This window comes from Diabrotica undecimpunctata, chromosome 3 (genome assembly GCF_040954645.1).
Source record: "Diabrotica undecimpunctata isolate CICGRU chromosome 3, icDiaUnde3, whole genome shotgun sequence".
Taxonomy (NCBI): domain Eukaryota; kingdom Metazoa; phylum Arthropoda; class Insecta; order Coleoptera; family Chrysomelidae; genus Diabrotica; species Diabrotica undecimpunctata.
The window spans coordinates 62,210,054-62,230,470 of record NC_092805.1 but is presented as its reverse complement, the minus strand read 5'-3'; the positions used below and the strand labels follow the sequence as shown (position 1 = coordinate 62,230,470).

General features: G+C 31.9%; 2 protein-coding genes across 5 annotated transcripts in view; one reads left to right on the top strand and one right to left on the bottom strand.

Annotated features, from left to right (window-relative positions):
* The window catches only part of Epac (Exchange protein directly activated by cAMP), a 665,395-nt gene that overhangs the window by 314,625 nt on the left and 330,353 nt on the right, over positions 1-20,417 (bottom strand). The window lies entirely within an intron of this gene.
* LOC140435621 (uncharacterized) lies at positions 659-15,749 on the top strand. Its single transcript, XM_072524359.1, has 2 exons — positions 659-809; positions 15,345-15,749. The coding sequence occupies exons 1-2, from the start codon at positions 762-764 to the stop codon at positions 15,699-15,701; spliced, it is 405 nt and encodes a 134-aa protein (XP_072380460.1). The 5' UTR covers positions 659-761; the 3' UTR covers positions 15,702-15,749.

Below are 20,417 nucleotides of genomic sequence, written 5' to 3'. Positions count from 1 at the left end.
CAGCGACCTCCATAAGGACCTCGGTATGGAATCTGTGGCTACAATTATCAAGAAGACGGCCAAAAATCTAGAAAAACGACTCCATAGCCATGTAAATATTGAAGCCATCCAGCTTCTTGACAACACAGGGCTAAATAAAAGACTGAAAAGGACAAAGCCCTTCAAATTAGTTTAAGTGACAGTAAAAAGCAGAGCATGGTGCATGTTAACATTAGTGCGTTATTTATCAGAATAGATTAAGAGAACATCATGGGGTAAATTCTTGATTTTAAGCAACTGATTCGTTCAGTTAGCTTATTTAAATTTTAATTGTATCTACACTTATTCCGCATGCTCTTTGCGCATTCATATTTGGAAAGATTTAACAATTTGGGAATAGTTAATTTTTATATCAGTTAAATTATTATATATAGACTTTGGGAAATATGCCTGATAAATTATTTGCCATTGATGATTTAAGCAAATGGCGTCTAAAATAGCCATATTATTATGTAAAACAGCTATATTACCTGTTGCTTGAGTAGTTTGGTGGTTAATTAATAACTTACGTTTATTTTTAAAAAGCGTGTCGTAATTTACCTTATTATTACTATCTTATGCCGATAGGGAGTAAGTTGTTTGTCCCTATTATTTTAAAAACAATTAGAAAGATAATTTTTATGACATTGAGCAATACGGTGCAATAATTAAATATATTGGCCATCAGCAACAACAAACAGTGATAGTTGGCCTGTTACCGTCACCCAATATACACAATCATAATGAAATTCGCTGCATTGACATGTTGCCTTGTATTGCTGGCTATCCAGGTAAGATATTTCAATTTTAAAAGTATGAATATAAGAAAATATTTTTGATTTCGGAAATAAAAATGATACTTATTTAGTGCACTACCTATTATAAGAAAAAATTTACTAATAAATGAATGTGATATATAATGATATAAAATAATAATACAATATTAAGTTTTGTTTGCCACTGATAACGTACACACTAAAGTAACAAAAATATAAAAAGTGAAATTATATTTGAATTAATTTTAGATACATAGATAAAAATGAACAGAAGTAGCACCCGCAACTATAAAAAAGCTCTACATATAAAATATAAGAACAAGTTATTTCTGATTAAACGTGGAAAAATAAAGACAAAAAAGACGTGAGTTGGTAAACCAATGAGCACAAATATATATGCAATAAAAACAAGCAGAAGGTTTCCCTGGTGGCTGGAGACAGACAAAAAGCCCAGGCTCACAAATACTTCTTAATAAGTAGGGATCAGGGTCTGTACAGAAAAGCGTAATAATACATAAGTGTTATTATGTTCGAAAACCCGTAGTGAGCGTGATTAGATAGAAAACGCATTTAGATATTAAAGCCTTAAAAGAAAACGAATCCAAACTGTAGATAGTTATTACCCAAAGTTTAGTTTGTTTTTATATAGTAAATTTATTGAATTGTCTTACTTTGTCTAATCTTTATTAACGGTCGCTCTTCACCAAGGTAAAAAGTGGAAAGGACAAAAAAAGAAAATACTAGGTGAGGGATGCAAATTGCGGTGTGTTAGGAATTTAACAATAGAACTGGAATTGGTAAGTGCTAATAGAAAAATAGAAAAAGAATAATTTAAAAGCAAGGATAAAAAAGAATATGGTTCGGAAAAAGAGAATATAATTTTATATTTTTGCATCTTCTTCTTCTTCTTCCTATGCCGTCCCCATTAACGGAGGTTGGCGACCACATTTTTAAAAGCTTCTCTGTCTTTTGTAACGTGGAATAATTCGTCTACAGTCATGTTTGTCCAGTCTCGAATATTTCGCAGCCATGACTTCCTCTTTCTACCTATTCCCTTTTTGCCATCGACTCTACCCTGCATGATGAAATGCAGAAGACTATATTTATTATTTCTTAGTATGTGTCCAAGGTATGCAGTCTTGCGTACTTTTATCGTTCTCAACAATTTTTTGTCTTGACCCATCCTTCTCAGCACTTCCTCATTGGTGACCCTGGCAGTCCATGGAATTCTCAACATTCTCCGGTATATCCAAAGTTCAAAGGCTTCAATCTTTTTAACTATTTGCGCTTTTAGTGTCCATGTTTCTACCCCGTGCAATAGTTGCGACCAGACGTAACATTCAACAAACCTCAGTCTCAGCGCAGTATTCAGATTTTTGTCACAGAACAATTGTTTGAATTTTAAGAACGCTGCCCTTGCCATTTCTATTCGTACCCGGATCTCTTGGTCTGGATTTAATTCTGTGTTGATGTAAGCTCCCAGATATTTATATTTTGTCACTCTCTCTATTTGCTGTCCACCAAGAGTTAGTTGTTCATTTGTTGTTAGTTGTTCATATTTTTGCATGCAATGTAAAATATTCAGTATGTAAATAAATATTGTCACTGACATTATGGAGGGTTCAGAATAGAAGTAAATCAAGTCCTAGCTCTGATAATATCTACTAGGCAGCAGCAAATTCTGGTGTTTACTGACAGATACTGAACCAAGTCCAGGTAGTGTTTGTTTCTTGTGTACAGTTCTGTGTTGGCGTGCTTTAAACCTTTAGTTATAGCTTTTAATAGTTTATTACACATTATTTTTGTTGGCTAGTTGTATTATGCAATGGATATTTCATATGTATCAAGTAAAGAGTGGCCACTAGGCGAATTTGACACAGGTAAATACAATGTTGTTATAGTTTAGTTTAGCATTACGACTCAAAGTGTTTGATATTGGCAAATATCAAACAGCGTATATCACAGCCTGACCTATTGCAGAAAAAATATAAATCATATATTTTTTTAGAGGGTGATACTTAATTTGACTATAACAAGGCTGTTCTGTTGGCCCAATTAAAATTGAGGCGTCAGTCAAAGAGCCTTTCAAACGAGAACATTTCTCATGATCTAACTCAACCCAGTCTGTCAAGAGAAAAAGGTATTTTTAATCGCCGACGATGAAATCAAATGTTTAAAATAAATTAGTTCTAGTGCGAGATATTAGTCAACAGTTATAGAGATGCTACCATTGGAAACATAAATGCAGATAACAAAAATAAAAACAATGAATTAGCAGATAAACTATCAAATTTCCTAAACGAATTCAAAAATATGTTCTCTCAACACTTAAACCAAAATAGCATGATTTTAACCATGTTAACTACAGTCATTAACAAAATAACAAAATATCTTTTAAGTCACTACGAATTGCGTCGTAAAATGCTAATGGCAGATATATTAGAGATATCACTGTTTTTAAAAATGTATAATATAGACATTTTATTAATAACTGAAAGTCATGCCACACAAAGAACGATTATTAAGATACCTTACTATACTGTGTATTATGCAAACCATCCAGACGGAGGAGCACATGCATGTTCTGCTGTTACTATTAAATCAAAAATTAAATACTATGCAGTCGAAATTATTTTACGGAAAAAATTCAAGCATCATTCATTAAAATCGAAACAAACACCTCCCTCACTGTATCATCAGTCTACAGCCCACCTAGACATCCAATTTCAAGCGAAGAGTATCATGATTTCATAGAAACTCATAGATCCAAATTCATAGTAGCAGGAGACTGGAATGCCAAACACACCACATGGGGTTCCAGATTAATCACGCCTAAAGGTCGAGCATTAATGAATATCATCCAACAAAATAATTTAAGATACATACTGGCCTACACATGTCAACAAAATTCCAGATTGTGTAGATTTTGCTGTAACAAAAGGATTATTTGACATCCATAGTGCAATAGAGTCAAACTTCGATTTAACATCAGATCACAGTACAATAATAATAACATTAAGTACACACATAATATGGAGAACAACACCACCAAAACTCACAACTAAAGAAACAAACTGGAATGTTTTCCAAAATTCTGTAAACACAAAAATTAAACTAGATATTAGGATACAAGCAAACGAAGATGTAGAGAAAGCAGTAGACTATTTAACAACAGTTTTATAAACATTAGGATCGGAACCAACACCACAGCGCCAAAGAAGTGTGCAAGAAAACCATAATATCCCCCTTCATATAAAAGAACTGATAGCAGAAAAAAGAAGAGCTCGACGCATAAGGCAACAAACGAGAAATTCACTAAATAAAACGTACCTTAACAGGATAAGTCATAATAATATTAATGATAATAATATTAATAGCGTTTATTGTTCAACAGAATCTATTTATAGAACAAAATACAATACTAAAGTTAAATGAAATATTAATAATTCATAGGTACTAACTCAATAACACATTTTTCGAGTATTTTACCTTAACATAGACTAAAGAGTCATAGACTAAATAAAGCATTAAATGAACAAGAAAACGACTTTTTCCAGTTTTATGTTTCGAACCTTTCACATGAAGACCACTCTATATCGATACCTTTTTGCCACAACATCGTAAGTCTCGTTTAGTAAATTTTACAGTACGGCAGTTTTTTCATTAAACGTGTTTAGAAATGTCCAATTGAAGTGAAAATTGGCATCCGGACATATTATGATGAGTGTTTGAAGTAAAGTAATGATTTTTCTTCAAAATAGTTTCAGTTTTTTTGTAGTTGGACTTACGTTACTTTGGAAGCATTAAAAATAATTTTGCTACTGTAGTTTTATACAAGTCCAACACTTACGATAATTTTGGTAAATTCAGAAATAATTTCACATTATGATTGTTATCGTAAGCTCAGCACTTACGATAAAAAGTATGTTTAGACACAGCCTCATAAAGTAACATAAATATATATAAAAAAATACCAAAAATCATTTATTTAAGGTAATTTATTTGTGAAAAGTAAAAAGTACAATAGGCATTTAACTGAACAACAAATCGCTTTACTCATAAACTTACAAATAGTCATAATATCTAATGTTATTGCATGTGATATAATAAATGTGAATCATAGCTAGTCAGCAGAAATCTAATCTTGGGGCCCTTCATCGCTTTCGTCTTCCTCATCGGATTCTGCTAGCTTATCTGGCGTAGCTGACGTTTTCATTAGCCTATATTCTTTATTCTTTTGAAACCTGAGAGGAATTATATTGTAGTCGCAGAGATCAATTAAGTCTTTTTTCTTTGCAACGGAAATAGACAATTTTTGAGACTAAAGCCGTTTTGGTTTTTTTTTTCCTTTTAATTCCATCGTGAAATTGATGCAGTTCTGGCCATTATTTAAATATTCAACCTCTATAATAATATCTGGGTTACCTTTCTCAAATTTTACATTTTTAATTTCACTGATTTTTATAGGTTTTCCGTTCTTACATTTGAATTTACTCGGTTTTAGTACATCATCAGATATTTTTTTTTCCATTCTAAGAAGTCGCTGAAATCAATTTTTATTGTTTCAAATGGTTTAGGTTTGGTACGAGAGTTGGATATCAATGTACACCATTCTGATGGAGCCCATACTACGCGTTTTTTGATAAACCGCTCAATTGTTGCGGAACTGAGTCGACAGGCATATAAGTATGGCCTGGTAGTAAGTATCGCACACTGATTGATGTTATATTAACAGAATCCCTAAGAAAAGTCGGGATCATTAGATGCAACTTCTTGCAAATATTTGTAGATTATGGTAGATATTTCGTTACTGCCACGTCCTCCGTCACATTCTCCCCACAAATAACAAAACCCATTTTGGGTTCCACTTTCGTAAACTATAAGATTGTAATAAGCATACTTTCTGGTGTAGTACAAGAGCAAATTGTCTTGTAAATGTGGTGTGTTTAACACCTTCTGTACGTCGAAATTAGCACATAAAATTTTTGAATCTAAGATAGTTTTTTTTGATCAGCTAGAAATGAGTCTTTGCATTTTTCTTTGTTTTCCAAATGTTTTTCATACAATTGCTTTGTTTCTTCTGTTTCCTTAAAATCTTCGTCTTTTCTCACTTCACATACTTTGCACTTATCTTTTTTCGGCAAGTGAAATTCGATATTAAATTCTGCCTTAAAAATCTTTCAGAACACTTACAGGGAAACGATATCGTTCTTAGTTATGCCATTTTCTAACTGTTTCTTCTTAAAAAGTTCGTATAAGAATGATACATTACGAAATTCAGTGGGTAAGTGTCTTCTCGATGTTTTATTTCTGCAATAATGAGGTGGAACAGCGGGTAGCAACGTGATAAAATCTAAAACATTCTGCCTCTGCTCTTTCCCAGTCTTGTTATGTGGAACATGCTTACCTCTCGGATCTATTTTGGAAAATGAGGCTGACGTAGAGTTTTCTTTCGTATATCTCAAAGTCATTTGTGAAATATCCGAGGTTTTCAATAAAAATTGTTGGCACACCTCGTGTTCCACATCATTCCACCTAATTATATACTTGTACGAACATTGTCTTCTGCTTCTTCCAGCCTCTTGTTTTCGACGTTTTATTATCTTTTATGCCTAAAGCAAAAGTAAAAACCATAAATAATTACCGAAAAAATTATTTTGTGGTACTTACGTTCTGATTCTGCGGCTATACACAGTGCACTAATAGATAGTAACGCACTTCGCTGCATCGTAAGTAGCAATTTTTGTACCACGTGATTTGCACCTTACGATGTTTTGGTGACCATGCGATGTTTTCACAACTACAAAATAGATTTGTTCACATTTTTATGTGACTTACGTTACAGCAAATTCGGTTTTTTCTCCAAGACTATGCTATTATACCTTACGATAATTTTGCTGGGAGGTGCCTGGCGGCTTGATAGATACGATTTTTCAATAAAACTGTTTTCCCCAATTTTGTCACTTACGATGTTATGGCAAAAAGGTATCGATATGGAAAGCTACAAAAAAGTTTAAACGACCAACAATAACAAATTCACCTTTAAGAAAAACAAATATGACCTGGGCCCGCACAAACGGAGAAAAAACAACAGTATTCACAGAGCATCTTGCAACTGTATTCGTAGCACCAGATACTAATAACGATGAAGATGATGATATAAGAATGTACCTCGAAACTCCATGTCAACTATCTCTTCCTCTGACAACATTTACTCCGACAGAGGTTCGACAACAAATAAAAATGCTAAATCCTAAGAAAGCTCCTGGCTATGATTTGATAACAGGGGAATTACTTTAGAGGCTACCGAGAAAAGCAGTGGTGCTATTAACAATAATATACAACAGCATACTACGTCTTCGATACTTTCCAATACAATGGAAATTTGCTCAAGTTACTATGATTCCGAAACCTGGTAAACCCGCAACGCAAGCAAACTCTCGAAGAGAAAAAGTTTCGCACTGGAGTGTTTTTAGATATACGAGAGGCATTTGATAGAGTATGGCGTGAAGATCTCCTCTACACATTGAAATTATACCTAACAGACCAAATATACTTTCTACTAAAATCATATCTTATTGACCGTTACTTCCAAGTCAAAATTGAAGACAGCTACTCAAATTACCACATCATATAATCTGGTGTACCTTAGGGTAGCATTTTGGACCCATTTCTGTATCAGATATTTACAGCAGACGTTCCAATCAGCAATGATACCTTCTTAGCTACATTTGTCGATGACAAGGGAATCTAGTACAAAATCGTTTAGATCAATTACAAAATTGGCTTAAGCAATGGAAGATCAGTGTTAATGATAGCAAATCAGTACAAATTACTTTAGCAACAAGAAAATCCATATGTCCACAAGTTTATATTAATAATACTCCCATTCCTATAAAACCAGTTGTCAAATACTTGAGATTGCACCTGGATGAAAAACTTACATGGACAAGGCACATTAAAACTAAACGGAAACAACTAGATCTTAAACTAAAAAATATGAACTGGTCTCAGTTATCTCGTGAAAATAAACTGCTTCTGTACAAAGCTATGCTTATCCCAGTTTGGGTATATGGAATAGAACTATGGGGCTGTAGTAAACCCTCAAACACTTTGAGTAAAAGTTTGCTACTACTCTGATGAAATCATCATCATTTTGACTTTACAACCCTGTGTGGGTCCTAGCCTCCCCAAGAATTTTTCTCCAGTCGTCCCTATCCATCGCCTTCCGCCGCCAAGCACGTATTTCCATATTTCTCATGTCTTCATCGATGTTATCTAGGAATCTTGTTCTGGGTCTTCCTCTTCTTCTTTGACCAATAGGTCTATCAAGGAGCGTTTTTCTAGCTGGGTCGGTTTGCTCCATCCGCATTACATGGCCTACCCACCTCAGACGTCCTATCTTTATGTGTTTTACGATATCTGGTTTCTGGTATATCCTATAGAGTTCGAAGTTGTATCGTCTTCTCCAGACACCGTTTTCATTTACTGCTCCATAGATGCGCCTTAGTATTTTTCTTTCGAAACATCCTAACATGCTTTCATTGCTTTTTGTTAAAGTCCAGGTTTCTGAACCATATGTTAGGACTGGGCGTATTATTGTTTTGTAGAGTTTTACTTTTGTATTTCTTGATATAACTGTAGATTTAAAAAGGAGATTAAGCCCAAAATAGCATCTATTAGCCGTGCAAATTCTGCGGTTTATCTCTGCGGTAGTGTCATTTTCAGTATTACTCTGATGAAATAAGCCAAATATATTACGGTGTAGCACAAATTAGTCAAATTTGTCAAGTCTGAAAGTGGGAAGTCTTTTCACTTTTCACTGAAAGTGGGAAGATTTTGGAGAACGTTTAAATCAGAGTCAGCTCGCACAGCTGACATGGTAGAGATACCGAAATATTCCAATTCAGACGTGAAAAGTTTGACTAATTTGTGCTTAAATATAAATAATGTAATATAAAATCAAAATAATTTAAAATCACTAAATAAGTCAAAATAAAAGTGATATAAAATCAATTGTTATGTGTAAACGAAACAAATTCCATTTTGTTTGTTATTAAGGAAAAAACAAAAAGTTAATTACAAAACTAGGAGGTAGCTGTAAGCTTCAGATTCTAAAATCAGTAACAAATACATAGGGCCTTTTGTAGCACTATAATGGATCCAAGAAATTTTTCTTAATGAAATTCCCGACATTTAATTTAAATTTAAAACCTGCTTCACTTTCTCATTACACAAATACTAGATTTTGTGTGATATACAGGACACTTAAAAAGTTATAAGCAAAGTTCAATAAGAATTGTAACAAGTTCGACGGCCTGTATAATGGAAAAGATGTACAAAAACAACGACACGTTGTAGCCAGAGTTTTTAATTAATTGTCAAATGTCATAAAGATTATTGATTTTGCTAATATCAATTGTAGTGAAAAATTAAATTTATTACTTTTATTTATTTTACTATTTAAAATAATTTTTAAGCAGCATTCATAAAAATAATATATTAATTTATAAAGATAAAACAAAGAAATTATTACATTCATTGTATTAGGTTTTCTAAATGATCTGCTTTAATGTTAACACAGACTTGAAACGGTTTTCAAAGAATCTACTTGGGTTATAACAATAACATTATCAAACGCATTTCTAATTCTAACCTTCACGTCATCAATTATTGTTGTTGGAGGTTCACAGCACACTAGATATTTAATATAGCCCCAGAAGAATAAGTCGAATTTTCCCAATTCTGCTGATCTATGTGGCCAATGAATTAATCTTTCTCTGTTATTTAAGAAATTGCTTATAAAATGTTCCATGTTTAAGTGCATTATGATTAAAACGAGCTGCGTCATTTAAATACCATACTTGTGGCCGAATGTTGCGTGGCACGTTTTTAAATAAAATAGGTAAATGCTTTACTAAAAGTCTAACTAAATCTCTTCCTTTACTGTTTCCCAAAAAGACGAAAGGGCCTTTTATATAATTATCTAAGACACCACCCCAAATGTTTAACGACCACCTAGTTTGATATTACATAATTCATCATCATCTACAGCTATTCCATCCATCGTCGAATGTAAGCCTCCCTTAGGTGTGCCCATACATTTTGGTTTGTTATTTTTTGCATATATTTGTGATCAGCCATTTACTTGATCGGGCATCTCGGACATATTATACGTGGAGAGAAATACACCTTCCTCCAACTGATTATGCAGGGAAAGATCCAAGGAAGGAGAAGCATAGGGAGGCGTAGAATGTCATGGCTGCGCAACCTGAGAGAGTGGTACGGATGTACATCAAATGAACTTTTCAGAGCTGCCTTCTCAACAGTCCGAATAGGTATCATGATTGCCGACCTCCGCCGCGGAGATGGCACTTGAAGAAGAAGAATTTACTTGATGTCATCAGTCCATCTAGTCCATAATTACGTGTTATATATTTGTTCTGAATAGTTGAAGTTTGACACATCCGTTTTAGTGAAACATTTCTTCATCTCCGAATAAAATAAGATCAAAAAACTATTTTTTGTTGTGCCCGTTCACATAAAGCTACCCTTGTTTTAAAATCATTCGCAGTTAATTCTTGGTATGGCTAGATGTGGTATTGGTGCCTGTAGTATTCTGAAATAATTTTCTGAATACATCCGTAACTAATGTTGTGCTGTATTAAAATATTTCTGTAACTTGTATGAGGATGCTCAGTTACGGTCAGTAAAACATTTAATTCGGTTTCTTCTGTGGTTTTATATAACGCCAAACCATTCAAATTTAATATTTGTGTTAGAAATAAGCCAGAATTTTACTTTAAAATTAAGTTGATTTAACGCTTATATTTCCGCTACGGAAATCCTTTTGATTCGAAACGTCTAATAAACTTAATTTTAAAAATAGTAAATTGCATTAAGATGCCACAAAAAAATAGATTCTGAATAATATGATAATAAGAAAGCTGAATTATTTCGATTAAATATATCCATTATATTTTGAAACGGCGGGAGGGAGGGGGACAAATCAGACCAGCAATACTTCTCTTTCAAAGTAAAGATAATTACGTATGCTGCACTAATTTAATATAACCGCCAGAAAATTTAACATGTCAATTTATCCAAAACAGACGAAATGCATGGTTACTACAACGAAGTTACCAAAATGTAAATTGGAGCTGGAAGGTCAGATAATAGAACAAGTAATGGAGTAAAATAATGTCAGTTCTCGTTTCTCTTTAATGTTTATATTTAATTCCCTTGCTGGCTGATTCAGGTAGGTTAGAAACAACGTTTTTATCATTTTTAAAATTTTCTGCATATGGCAGTATCAAATTGTTTTTTAACGCTGGTAGGTCTTAATTTCTAAAATATTTTTAAAAAACATACAGAAGTTAAAACACTTCACGATTGTATTTAGGTATAGAAAAACATATAGTTAAAACTTTTACAAGTGTCGTCAAAATTTATACAGTAGCATAACGTTTTCGATCTAATCAGATCATCCTCAGTGCCTTATGTAGTTGAAGCTAACAATGAATTTGTGGCTATGACATCCATATATGGGTTTACATCTTTCCGAAATTAAATTATATGGTGATTCTAGGTCGATGACATTTAGTAAAATTTTTTACTTGAGGAGCTACATGTCTCCCTGCTCGGTTTTTAAATCTATCTTCTATTCTTATCCCTACCTCGTCATGTTAGGCTGTCTTCTTAAATTATATTCCTGTCACCTCAGCCAGTTGGTCTGTGTCGTTTTAACTAACAAAAACCACGTGTTAAAAGCGTAGTAGCTATCGAAATAAATTTTGTGGAAACAGTTTCTGGGTATTTCCCTTGTCAAAGTCATGACAATGTTGCTGCCTGCACCTAAATGCGGTTCGCAGTTAGACAAGATAATCGGTCATTTGCAGTTTCAATGTAGATTTTAAACTTATAAAAATAACCAGAAATAACATGTAAAATAAACAACTATAATCCCATTGGTGGCGTTTTAGCGGCAAGCACTGTTTAATGTGATTGTCAGTCGCATTAGTAGTAGCGTTTTCACTAAAATGTAAAAACGATCGAATGTTCGTTTTTACATTTGCATGAGTCAAAATGCTTTTGAAGATGAAGACAGACAGTACCCTGGATGTAAGCGGAAAACTTCTTATTGACGATATCTATATTATTGGTTTTTAACAAAACAAACACTTTGCTGGGTCTGAGGATGAGGTAAATATTGAAAGCCTCGAAACCGATCGCTTCTGTAAAACTTTGAAAGTAAATATTAGATTGTGAGTATTGACCTTTTTAATATATCTGTTCAATTATCTATTATTTATCTATTATCTATTATTTTATTAGAATATTAGCCTGTAAATAATATTTTGCAGGTTTGTATATACAGTTACTAAAAAAATGAATATGTCGGACACGGATTCTGCCGATGAACTCGTAAACATACCTTTAACTCCCCCCAAAAAGAGATCGAAAAAAGGCCATTTAAGCGTAGACGTTAAAGAAATGATTGTAAACGTGTATAAGCACGAGTTACAAGAAAATCTGGCGTTAATATTGTCCGCTGCTGAGAAAAGAGTAGCCGATAAAGTTGGAGTATCAGATAGTTCTGTGTTTAAAGTTATTAGAGAATATAAAACTACACACACATTAGCTTTACCACTCGTAAAGGCAAACTCGAATCTGTAGATGATTTTGACAAGGTAGCGATAAGAAGAATAATGCATCAATTCTTTTTTAGAAATGAAATTCCCACGATAGATAGAGTTTTACAACAGGTCAACGACGACCCCGATCTACCTGATGTCAAACGTACTACTTTTTACAAGCTTTTGAAAAAACTTCAATTCAAATTTGAAAAAAGTGGCAGGAACAGTATGCTTACAGACAGAGATGACCTTGTAATCTGGAGAAGAGAATTTTTAAGGCAGATAAAAGGTCATAGGAATGGCAATCGTAAAAAATATTATTTAGATGAGACTTGGATTAACGCCGGTCATACTAAATGAAAAACATGGATTGATGTCAGTCACCTCATCAAGACAAGCATTTTTTGATGGACTCTCGACAGGTCTGAAAAATCCATCAGGTAATATTTTTTATATAAAGGAAAGCGACTGATTATTTGTCACATAGGCAGCGAAGACGGATTTGTTCCTGACGCTCTACAGAGTTTTGAATCAAAGAAAAGTGGAGATTACCATGAGGAAATTGATGAAAAAGGTTTTGAGAGTTGGTTTGAGAAAACGTTACCCAAATTGGAAGCAAATTATGTGATTTTAATGGACAATGCGTCGTATCATTCCAGAAAATCTGAAAAGATCCCCACCCATCTTCTAGAAAAGCGGATATCAAAGAATGGCTACATCTAAAAAGCATCCCGTTTGACGACTCACTTCTCAAAGTGCAACTTTTAGCACTTGTTAATATACATAAAAAATAGTATGATAAAATTATGTAGCAGCTAAAAATACAACTTTTAAATTTTCCGACATGAAAAATGAGTTCTCTTCTTCTTGATGCGCCTATCGGTGATGAATGTTGGCGATCATCATGGCAATCTTCACCTTATCTCCCACAGCGCGAAAAAGCTGCACAGATGTTGTGTTGAACCAGGTTCTGAGGTTCTTCAACCAGGACGTTCTTCTTTCTGGACCCCGTTGTTCAAATATTTTTCCTAGCAGGATGGCTTTTAGAAGGGCATATCTAGATTCATTTCGCATAATGTGACCAAAGTACTGTAACTTTCGAGATTTGATGGTGGTCAGTACCTCTCGGTTTTTCTTCATTCTTCTGAGGACCTCCTCATTGGTGACTCGGTCAGTCCACGGGATTTTAAGTATTCTCCGATATAGCCACATCTAAAATGCTTCTAATTTTCTGCACATTTCTTCGTTCAAGGTCCACGATTGAACACCATAAAAAAGAACAGATTAGACGTAGCATCGCAGCATTCTTACTTTTATACCAAGAGAGAGGTTGTGACTCTTGAAGAAGGCCCCCATCCGGTTGAAGATTGATCTAGCTTTTGATGTGGAAATGAGTAGCAATGATAAATAAAAGATACGAAATTATTCGAAATTACATAAACAAAATGAAATATTTTAAAAATGAAAACTGTAACCCATTTTACTCATTGTACCTATGTAGTTTTCCAGTACTTATTTTTCGTAATTCGGTATTACTTATATGTAATAGTAAAAAGTTTTTTCATCATTTTCAAAGAAAACCTTTCGTTTTACATCCGCAAAGTAGGTTCGTTTGTGCGTTGTCGCCTATGCAATACTTGGGGACAGTTTATCGATGGATTCATATATAGTTTTGTCTCCTGAATCAAAATCTGAAAACGGCATTTTGATATGTCGAACCATCTTCGACATAACCGGCATCAAAGTCAAAAATAGTGACGTCACAATTCTTCTAAATATACATTCGTTTCTGCTGACACAAATAAATGTTAAATGGAAATCGAAACGTCGACTCAATAAATTTTATTTATTAATGTTAATGTAATGTTAAATGTATAAGTCTATCTACCCAATAATATATGTATAAGTATTTTGCCTAACTTTTACAAAAGAAGAGGTCTCTTTTTATATCATTAATGATAATATTATTACTTATTTCCAAATATTGGTCTTAAAGCGTAAAATGTATTAAAACAACTTTCTATTTTTTGCCTTTTGATTAATACCACAATTATCTAATGATGTGTGAATGACAGTTTACAAAAACTAATAGTAAAGTATACTTCTTTGGAAGATTAATCATTGGTTACTATTATTTTAACAGTAATCCTAAAAATTATAAATTAATTTATTTCAAATTCAGATGTTATAGACTGCTAGAATCTTATTACAACCCTGTACAATTATATAAACATCCGGTTTCGCGTCTTCTGTGCATGCATTTGTTGACGGCTACTTTTCTGTTAAATGAATTTGAAATAGTTGATGCATTTTTTCATTATTGCGCAGTGTAAGTTTAAAAATGTACAACTTTTATATTAACTAACTAATATTTTTTAATGCTATATTCAATATTTATTTATTCATATCCTAATAAATCATCCATTTTATTTATAATATGCAAAAGATGAATTTAATTTTTATCTCGATTTTAAAATTTTTTTAAATTTTTTTATTCATTCTGTAATCTTCTTAATACAATATTTAATATTTCTGTATTTTTTTTCTATGATAAAGTATTTTTTCATAATATTTCAAAACCAGAATGTAGATCTACCGCTGTAAAATCACTTTTTGTCGTTAGACTCTAGTTATGTACCAATATATCTGTCAGATTTGTACCACGTAGTAGGTATTACTATATGTTCCAGTCGTCAGACTGGTTGAATGAGCTATATTTATCATCAGAAAATTTTAGTTTCGTGGTTTTCTTATAATTTTTAAATTTTTTCTATCTCAGACTCAGCATTAATGAAGCTATACTAAACGAAGTTTGGAGAGATTATCTCTTAATTTGAAAACTAAAAATATTAGAGATTAGTTTTATTTCCTTTGTGATTTTATTTAACTGAATTAATTTCTTTTTGATTTTTAGAGCTTTCCTACTGAAGGAGTGGATCTTTCGTCATGTCTTTCCAAATTGTTTGATAAAGTAAAAGAAATGAAGCCAGTTGACGTCGGTACGTGCCTAGGGATTAGTAACAACAAATCTCCTTCAAAGGAAAATACAGATTTGCTTAATGCTCTCAGTGAAGTCAAGAAGAGTTGTGATTCTTCAAGTGATGACAGTGATAAATGCCTTAAAGACATCAAAGGTATTTTTAATAGCAATACAATGGGAGTACTGCGAGAGAATGGCAAAAACTTAAGAGAAAGTTTAAAAAAATGTTTCGAAAGCGCCGGTGAAAAACTAGATCAGTTAAAGGACTGGGTTCAAAACGGGTGCAAATAACACAATATATGAGAATAAATAAAACACCGTTTTATGTAAGAAAATAAACTTATAATAAAATTATCTTGTTAATTTTATTTTTTAGATATAAATTACTGACACTTTAAATTTATCTAATACACCTAACCTCAGGGGAATATACTAAAGAAATTTTATTATCTTTTTCTATTTTGTATTAGCATCCAGAACCTTTATCTATCTTTTTGCTAAATACCTGCTCGTTGATGTTCTCCAGATAAAATAAATAGGAAAAAAGTCTTAACAGATATCAGATAATCGAATATGATAATTCTGGCTTGTAGAATAAAAACAATAGAATATGTAAAAAATAAAAAAACTAATTGCTTAATTAATTATCTAAATCACCATGGTGAACTAAATTTTTGATTAGTAAATACAAAAGTTAAAACAAAATTTTAAATGGCGCTAGGTCCATAACGGTTTCTTAATGTTACAATTCTTTAAAATCAATTTATTAGAACAACAACAATATCACAATACTTGTTATAAACATATAACTCAATGACAACTACTCAAAAAATCAAATACTTCCTGTATTTATATATATTTTCTCACGTTCCAGACTTATGTGTTTGAGATACGGATATGTACTGCATCATTGTAGGGGAAGTCTACGACGCAGACAGTACGGAGAAAGTCATAAAACAGATCTATGTGAAAATCAATTTGTTATTTTATGTGGAGGAGATCATTCAGCAACAGATCATAAAATATGCCCAAAAGTCAAAAACCAAAAAAATGATAACAAATATTATGGTTACAGAAACCATACTACATATATAATAAAACAAAAGGGAAAAATGAAAAAGTTATGCTCTGCTAGACAGACCAAGCTTCAAACAGAGAATATCGCTTTACTTCTTACAGACATCAATATAGATATAATAATATCACATCTAATAACGAATTATCGGGATACTCCCAGCAACATAAATCTATTTTAGCAATGCACACAATAATATCACAACCAGCGTTTCAAATAAACAGTCTATTAAAGAAATTTAGTGGTAAAGAGTTTCAGAACAATACTAAAAAGCCCAAAAATACAGCTCCTGGTATCGATAATATTAATAATATATAATGTTATACAACCTTCCCTTCTCCTGCAAAATTACCGTATTCGAAATAATAAATAATATATGGAAAACCTCACAGTATCCACAAGATTGAAACAAATACATTTAGCCCAGTCTGGTTATACAAAAATCATCGATTTCACGGCAAAATGTTTCGCAGATATCTAAAGCTTTTAAGACATAGGTGGGGGTTACTAGATGACGAATAGATAAAAAGATACTCCTATTTTTACCTTGCGTTTTTTTTAAACAATAATTTATGGTCAGAATTTGATTTTTTATCTATAAGTTTTTTCCCTTATAATTTAAATAAACAATATTTATACCATTTTTTTATATCAAGAATATCTTTATTTTTCCGTTTTTTTCAATTAAAATTGATTAATAATTTATGGAGATATTTGCAAAAAAGCAGTTTTTTAGCAGTAATTTATAAATTTAATTAATTTTTTTATTAACAAAATAAAATGTCATTAATACATTTTAACATTGAGGAATTACCGTCCTTTAAATTTGTACGAAATTTCCCCCGATCGGCAAATAGTTTAAAAGTTATTCAATTTGTTTATCCCTGGGACCAATTATTTAAACCATTGAACTTGCCCTATGAATGATGCTAGACACATTTAACAAATTTCATAGGATTTTTTAAGACTTATACCATCTCAAAAGTTAAATGAATATTGAGTTTTCATCGAAATTATTTACAAAATAAACGTTTGAAAAAGGGGTGTGTTTTTTACTTATAAACAATTGTAATACCTTCTATATTTTTCAAGCTACAGACTTGTATGAACAACCATTAGATAGCTGATAAAAAACTCACATTTAACAAAAAAAAATAAACCTTCTATGAACAATAGGAACGAAGTTAGCGACAGTTTTTTTGTTAATTATATCTCCATTGTTTATAAACATTAAGACTTGTATTTTATTGAACTTTATATTGAATTTTATAGCTATAAAATACATCCAATTTTTCGAAACTTAAAACCTTTCGAAACGAAGTTACTTTCGAAAGATCGACATAGGAAAGTGGAGGGGAAACTGTTTTAGCTCCTCGCTGCAAAATTTAATATTATGGTTACGGATTTATCATTCAAAAGCTTCAACAGTTCTGTAGGAATTTCATCAGGTCCATTTGCTTTTCCACTTTTAGCGTTTCTTATTGCGTATCCTACTTCTTCTTTCAATATGTCTGGCCCAGTTGCATTGATTATCTGAGTTAAGTTGTTTCTATCGTTTTCAAATAATTCATTCAGGTATTCTGTCCTTTTTTTTATTTTATTCTCTAGATCTACAATAAGATTTTCATCGTTGTCTTTAAGTTTACCTATTTGGCATTTCTTTATGCTTCCTGTTATCTCTTTTACTTTTTTGTGCATATTGAACGCATCGTACTTTTTCTCATAGGTTTCCATTTCTTTACATTGTTCTTTAATCCACTCCTTTTTGGATTCTTTTATTCTCTTTTTTATGTGTTTATTTATTTCTTTTTATTTGTCTGGGTAATTCTTCATCTTTCTTCTTTGTTCCATGAAGTCTAGTATATTTTGTGTCATCCACCTCTTATTCTTTGTTTTTGTTTTTGTAAGATGTTTCTTTCCTGCTGTTTGTATAGCTGTATTTATGTACTTTAATTTTGGGTTAACGTTGTTTGTATCGTTAATTTGTTGCTGCACTGAACGGAGGTTTTCATTTATTTCTTCTACTGTTTCTTGTCGTATATTTTTGTTTCTAAGTTTATTTAAATCTAGTGCCTTTCTGTGTGGTCTTCTAATCTTTTTTGGTCTCGCCTCTATCACAGTAACTATCGGGTTATGATCTGAGCCTATATCAGCTTCTGGGTACGTCTTAGTACATTTAACAGCATTATGATACCTCCTTGCTATCATAATGTAGTCTATTTGATTTCTCACTATATTTTCTTTGGTATGTTGTGGAGATGTCCATGTATATGACCGCCGAGGAGGTAATTTGAAAAAAGTATTTGTTATTACGAAGTCTTCACTTTGGCAAAATTAAATAAATCGATCTCCTCTGTCATTTCTGTTTCCAAGCCCATATTTTCCTACTTGTTCTCCTACCTTACCTTGACCCACCTTGGCATTAAGATCGCCCATTATTATGTTAATGTATGGAAAGACTGACTGAATAAGTGAAGACAAACAACCTGCAACAAAAAGATTCAGACCTGACAGTGAAGTCGAATAAATGAACCAAATTTTAACTTTTAAACCAATGTATGTAAAGAAAAAAAAAAGTAAAGTTCAATAAACATTGCAAAATTTAATAAGGCAATTGATCAAAAATCGACTTATTTTATCAAAGCAGTAAGGCAGATTATATTAATATTGTATATCATATTTGTAAGAAAAATAGAATAAAAATCAATATTGTTAATTATAAAAAAAATACAAACAATTATAATTAATATAAGGAATATAATAATATAATGTGTAAAAAATTACATGAAATTTAATTTATAAAATATATAAGTATTATTACATCATTGATATAAAATGAAAAAACATATGTTGATTTTCCGGGATTTTCCGAGATTTATGGGGGGTGAAAATTATGTTATCATTATTTATACTGCGACAGACTATTCGAGCAAATTAAAAAAAAGTAAGTATTTGGGGCGAATTTCAAATGGACTCAATTTTTCCGAGTTTTCCCATATTTTCCGGCCAGTGAAAACTATGTAGTTATTCATATTTCGATGAGCTACCCCAGAATAAAAAAAGAGGCTTGCAGCTGCAAAGGAAGCCGAGATAATGTAAATTTTTCCTACGTTTTACAATTTGAAGTTCCGATGCCGAAAAAAAAAAACGGAGCTGAAACAGATATCCTCTCCACTTTCCTATGTCGATCTTTCGAAAGTACCGTCGTTTCGAAAAATTAGATAAATTTATAGCTATAAGTTTCAATATAAAGTTTAGATTTTCATTCAAAATTTGTGCAAATTTTACTTCTTAATGTTTATAAACAATGGAGATATGATTTTTTTAAAAATAGTCACTAACTTCGTTCCTATTGGTCATAGAAGGTTTTTTATTTTTTAATGTAAGCTTTATTACCAGCTATCCAATGGTTGTACGTACAAGTATGTAGCTTGAAAACTATAGAAAAATATAGAAGTTATTACAATTGTTTATAAGTAAAAAACATACCCCTTTTTCAAACGTTTATTTTGTAAATAATTTCGACGAAAACTCAATATGCATTTAACTTCTGAGATAGTCTAAGTCTTAAAGAATCCTATGAAATTTGCTGAATGTGTCTAGCATCATGCATAGGGCAAGCTCGATAGTTTAAATAATTACCCTCAGGGATAAACAAATTAAATAACTTATAAAATATTTGACTGATCGGGGGGAAATTTTGCACAAATCTAAAAGATGCTTATTCCTTGATGTTTAAATGTATTAATACCATTTTATTTTGTTAATAAAAAAATTAATAAAATTTATAAATTAGTGCAAAAAACTGCTTTTTTGAAAATATCTCTGTAAATTATTTATCAATTTTAATTAAAAAAACGGGAAAATAAAGATATTCTTGACATAAAAAAATGACATAAATATTGCTTATTTAAAATATAAGGGAAAAAATT

Bases quoted from the DNA above. Each gene is read 5' to 3' on its own strand.
- LOC140435621 (XM_072524359.1), top strand. From the start codon at position 762: ATGAAATTCGCTGCATTGACATGTTGCCTTGTATTGCTGGCTATCCAG. The intron at 810-15,344 runs GTAAGATATTTC...TTTGATTTTTAG, and splicing joins TTGTATTGCTGGCTATCCAG to AGCTTTCCTACTGAAGGAGT.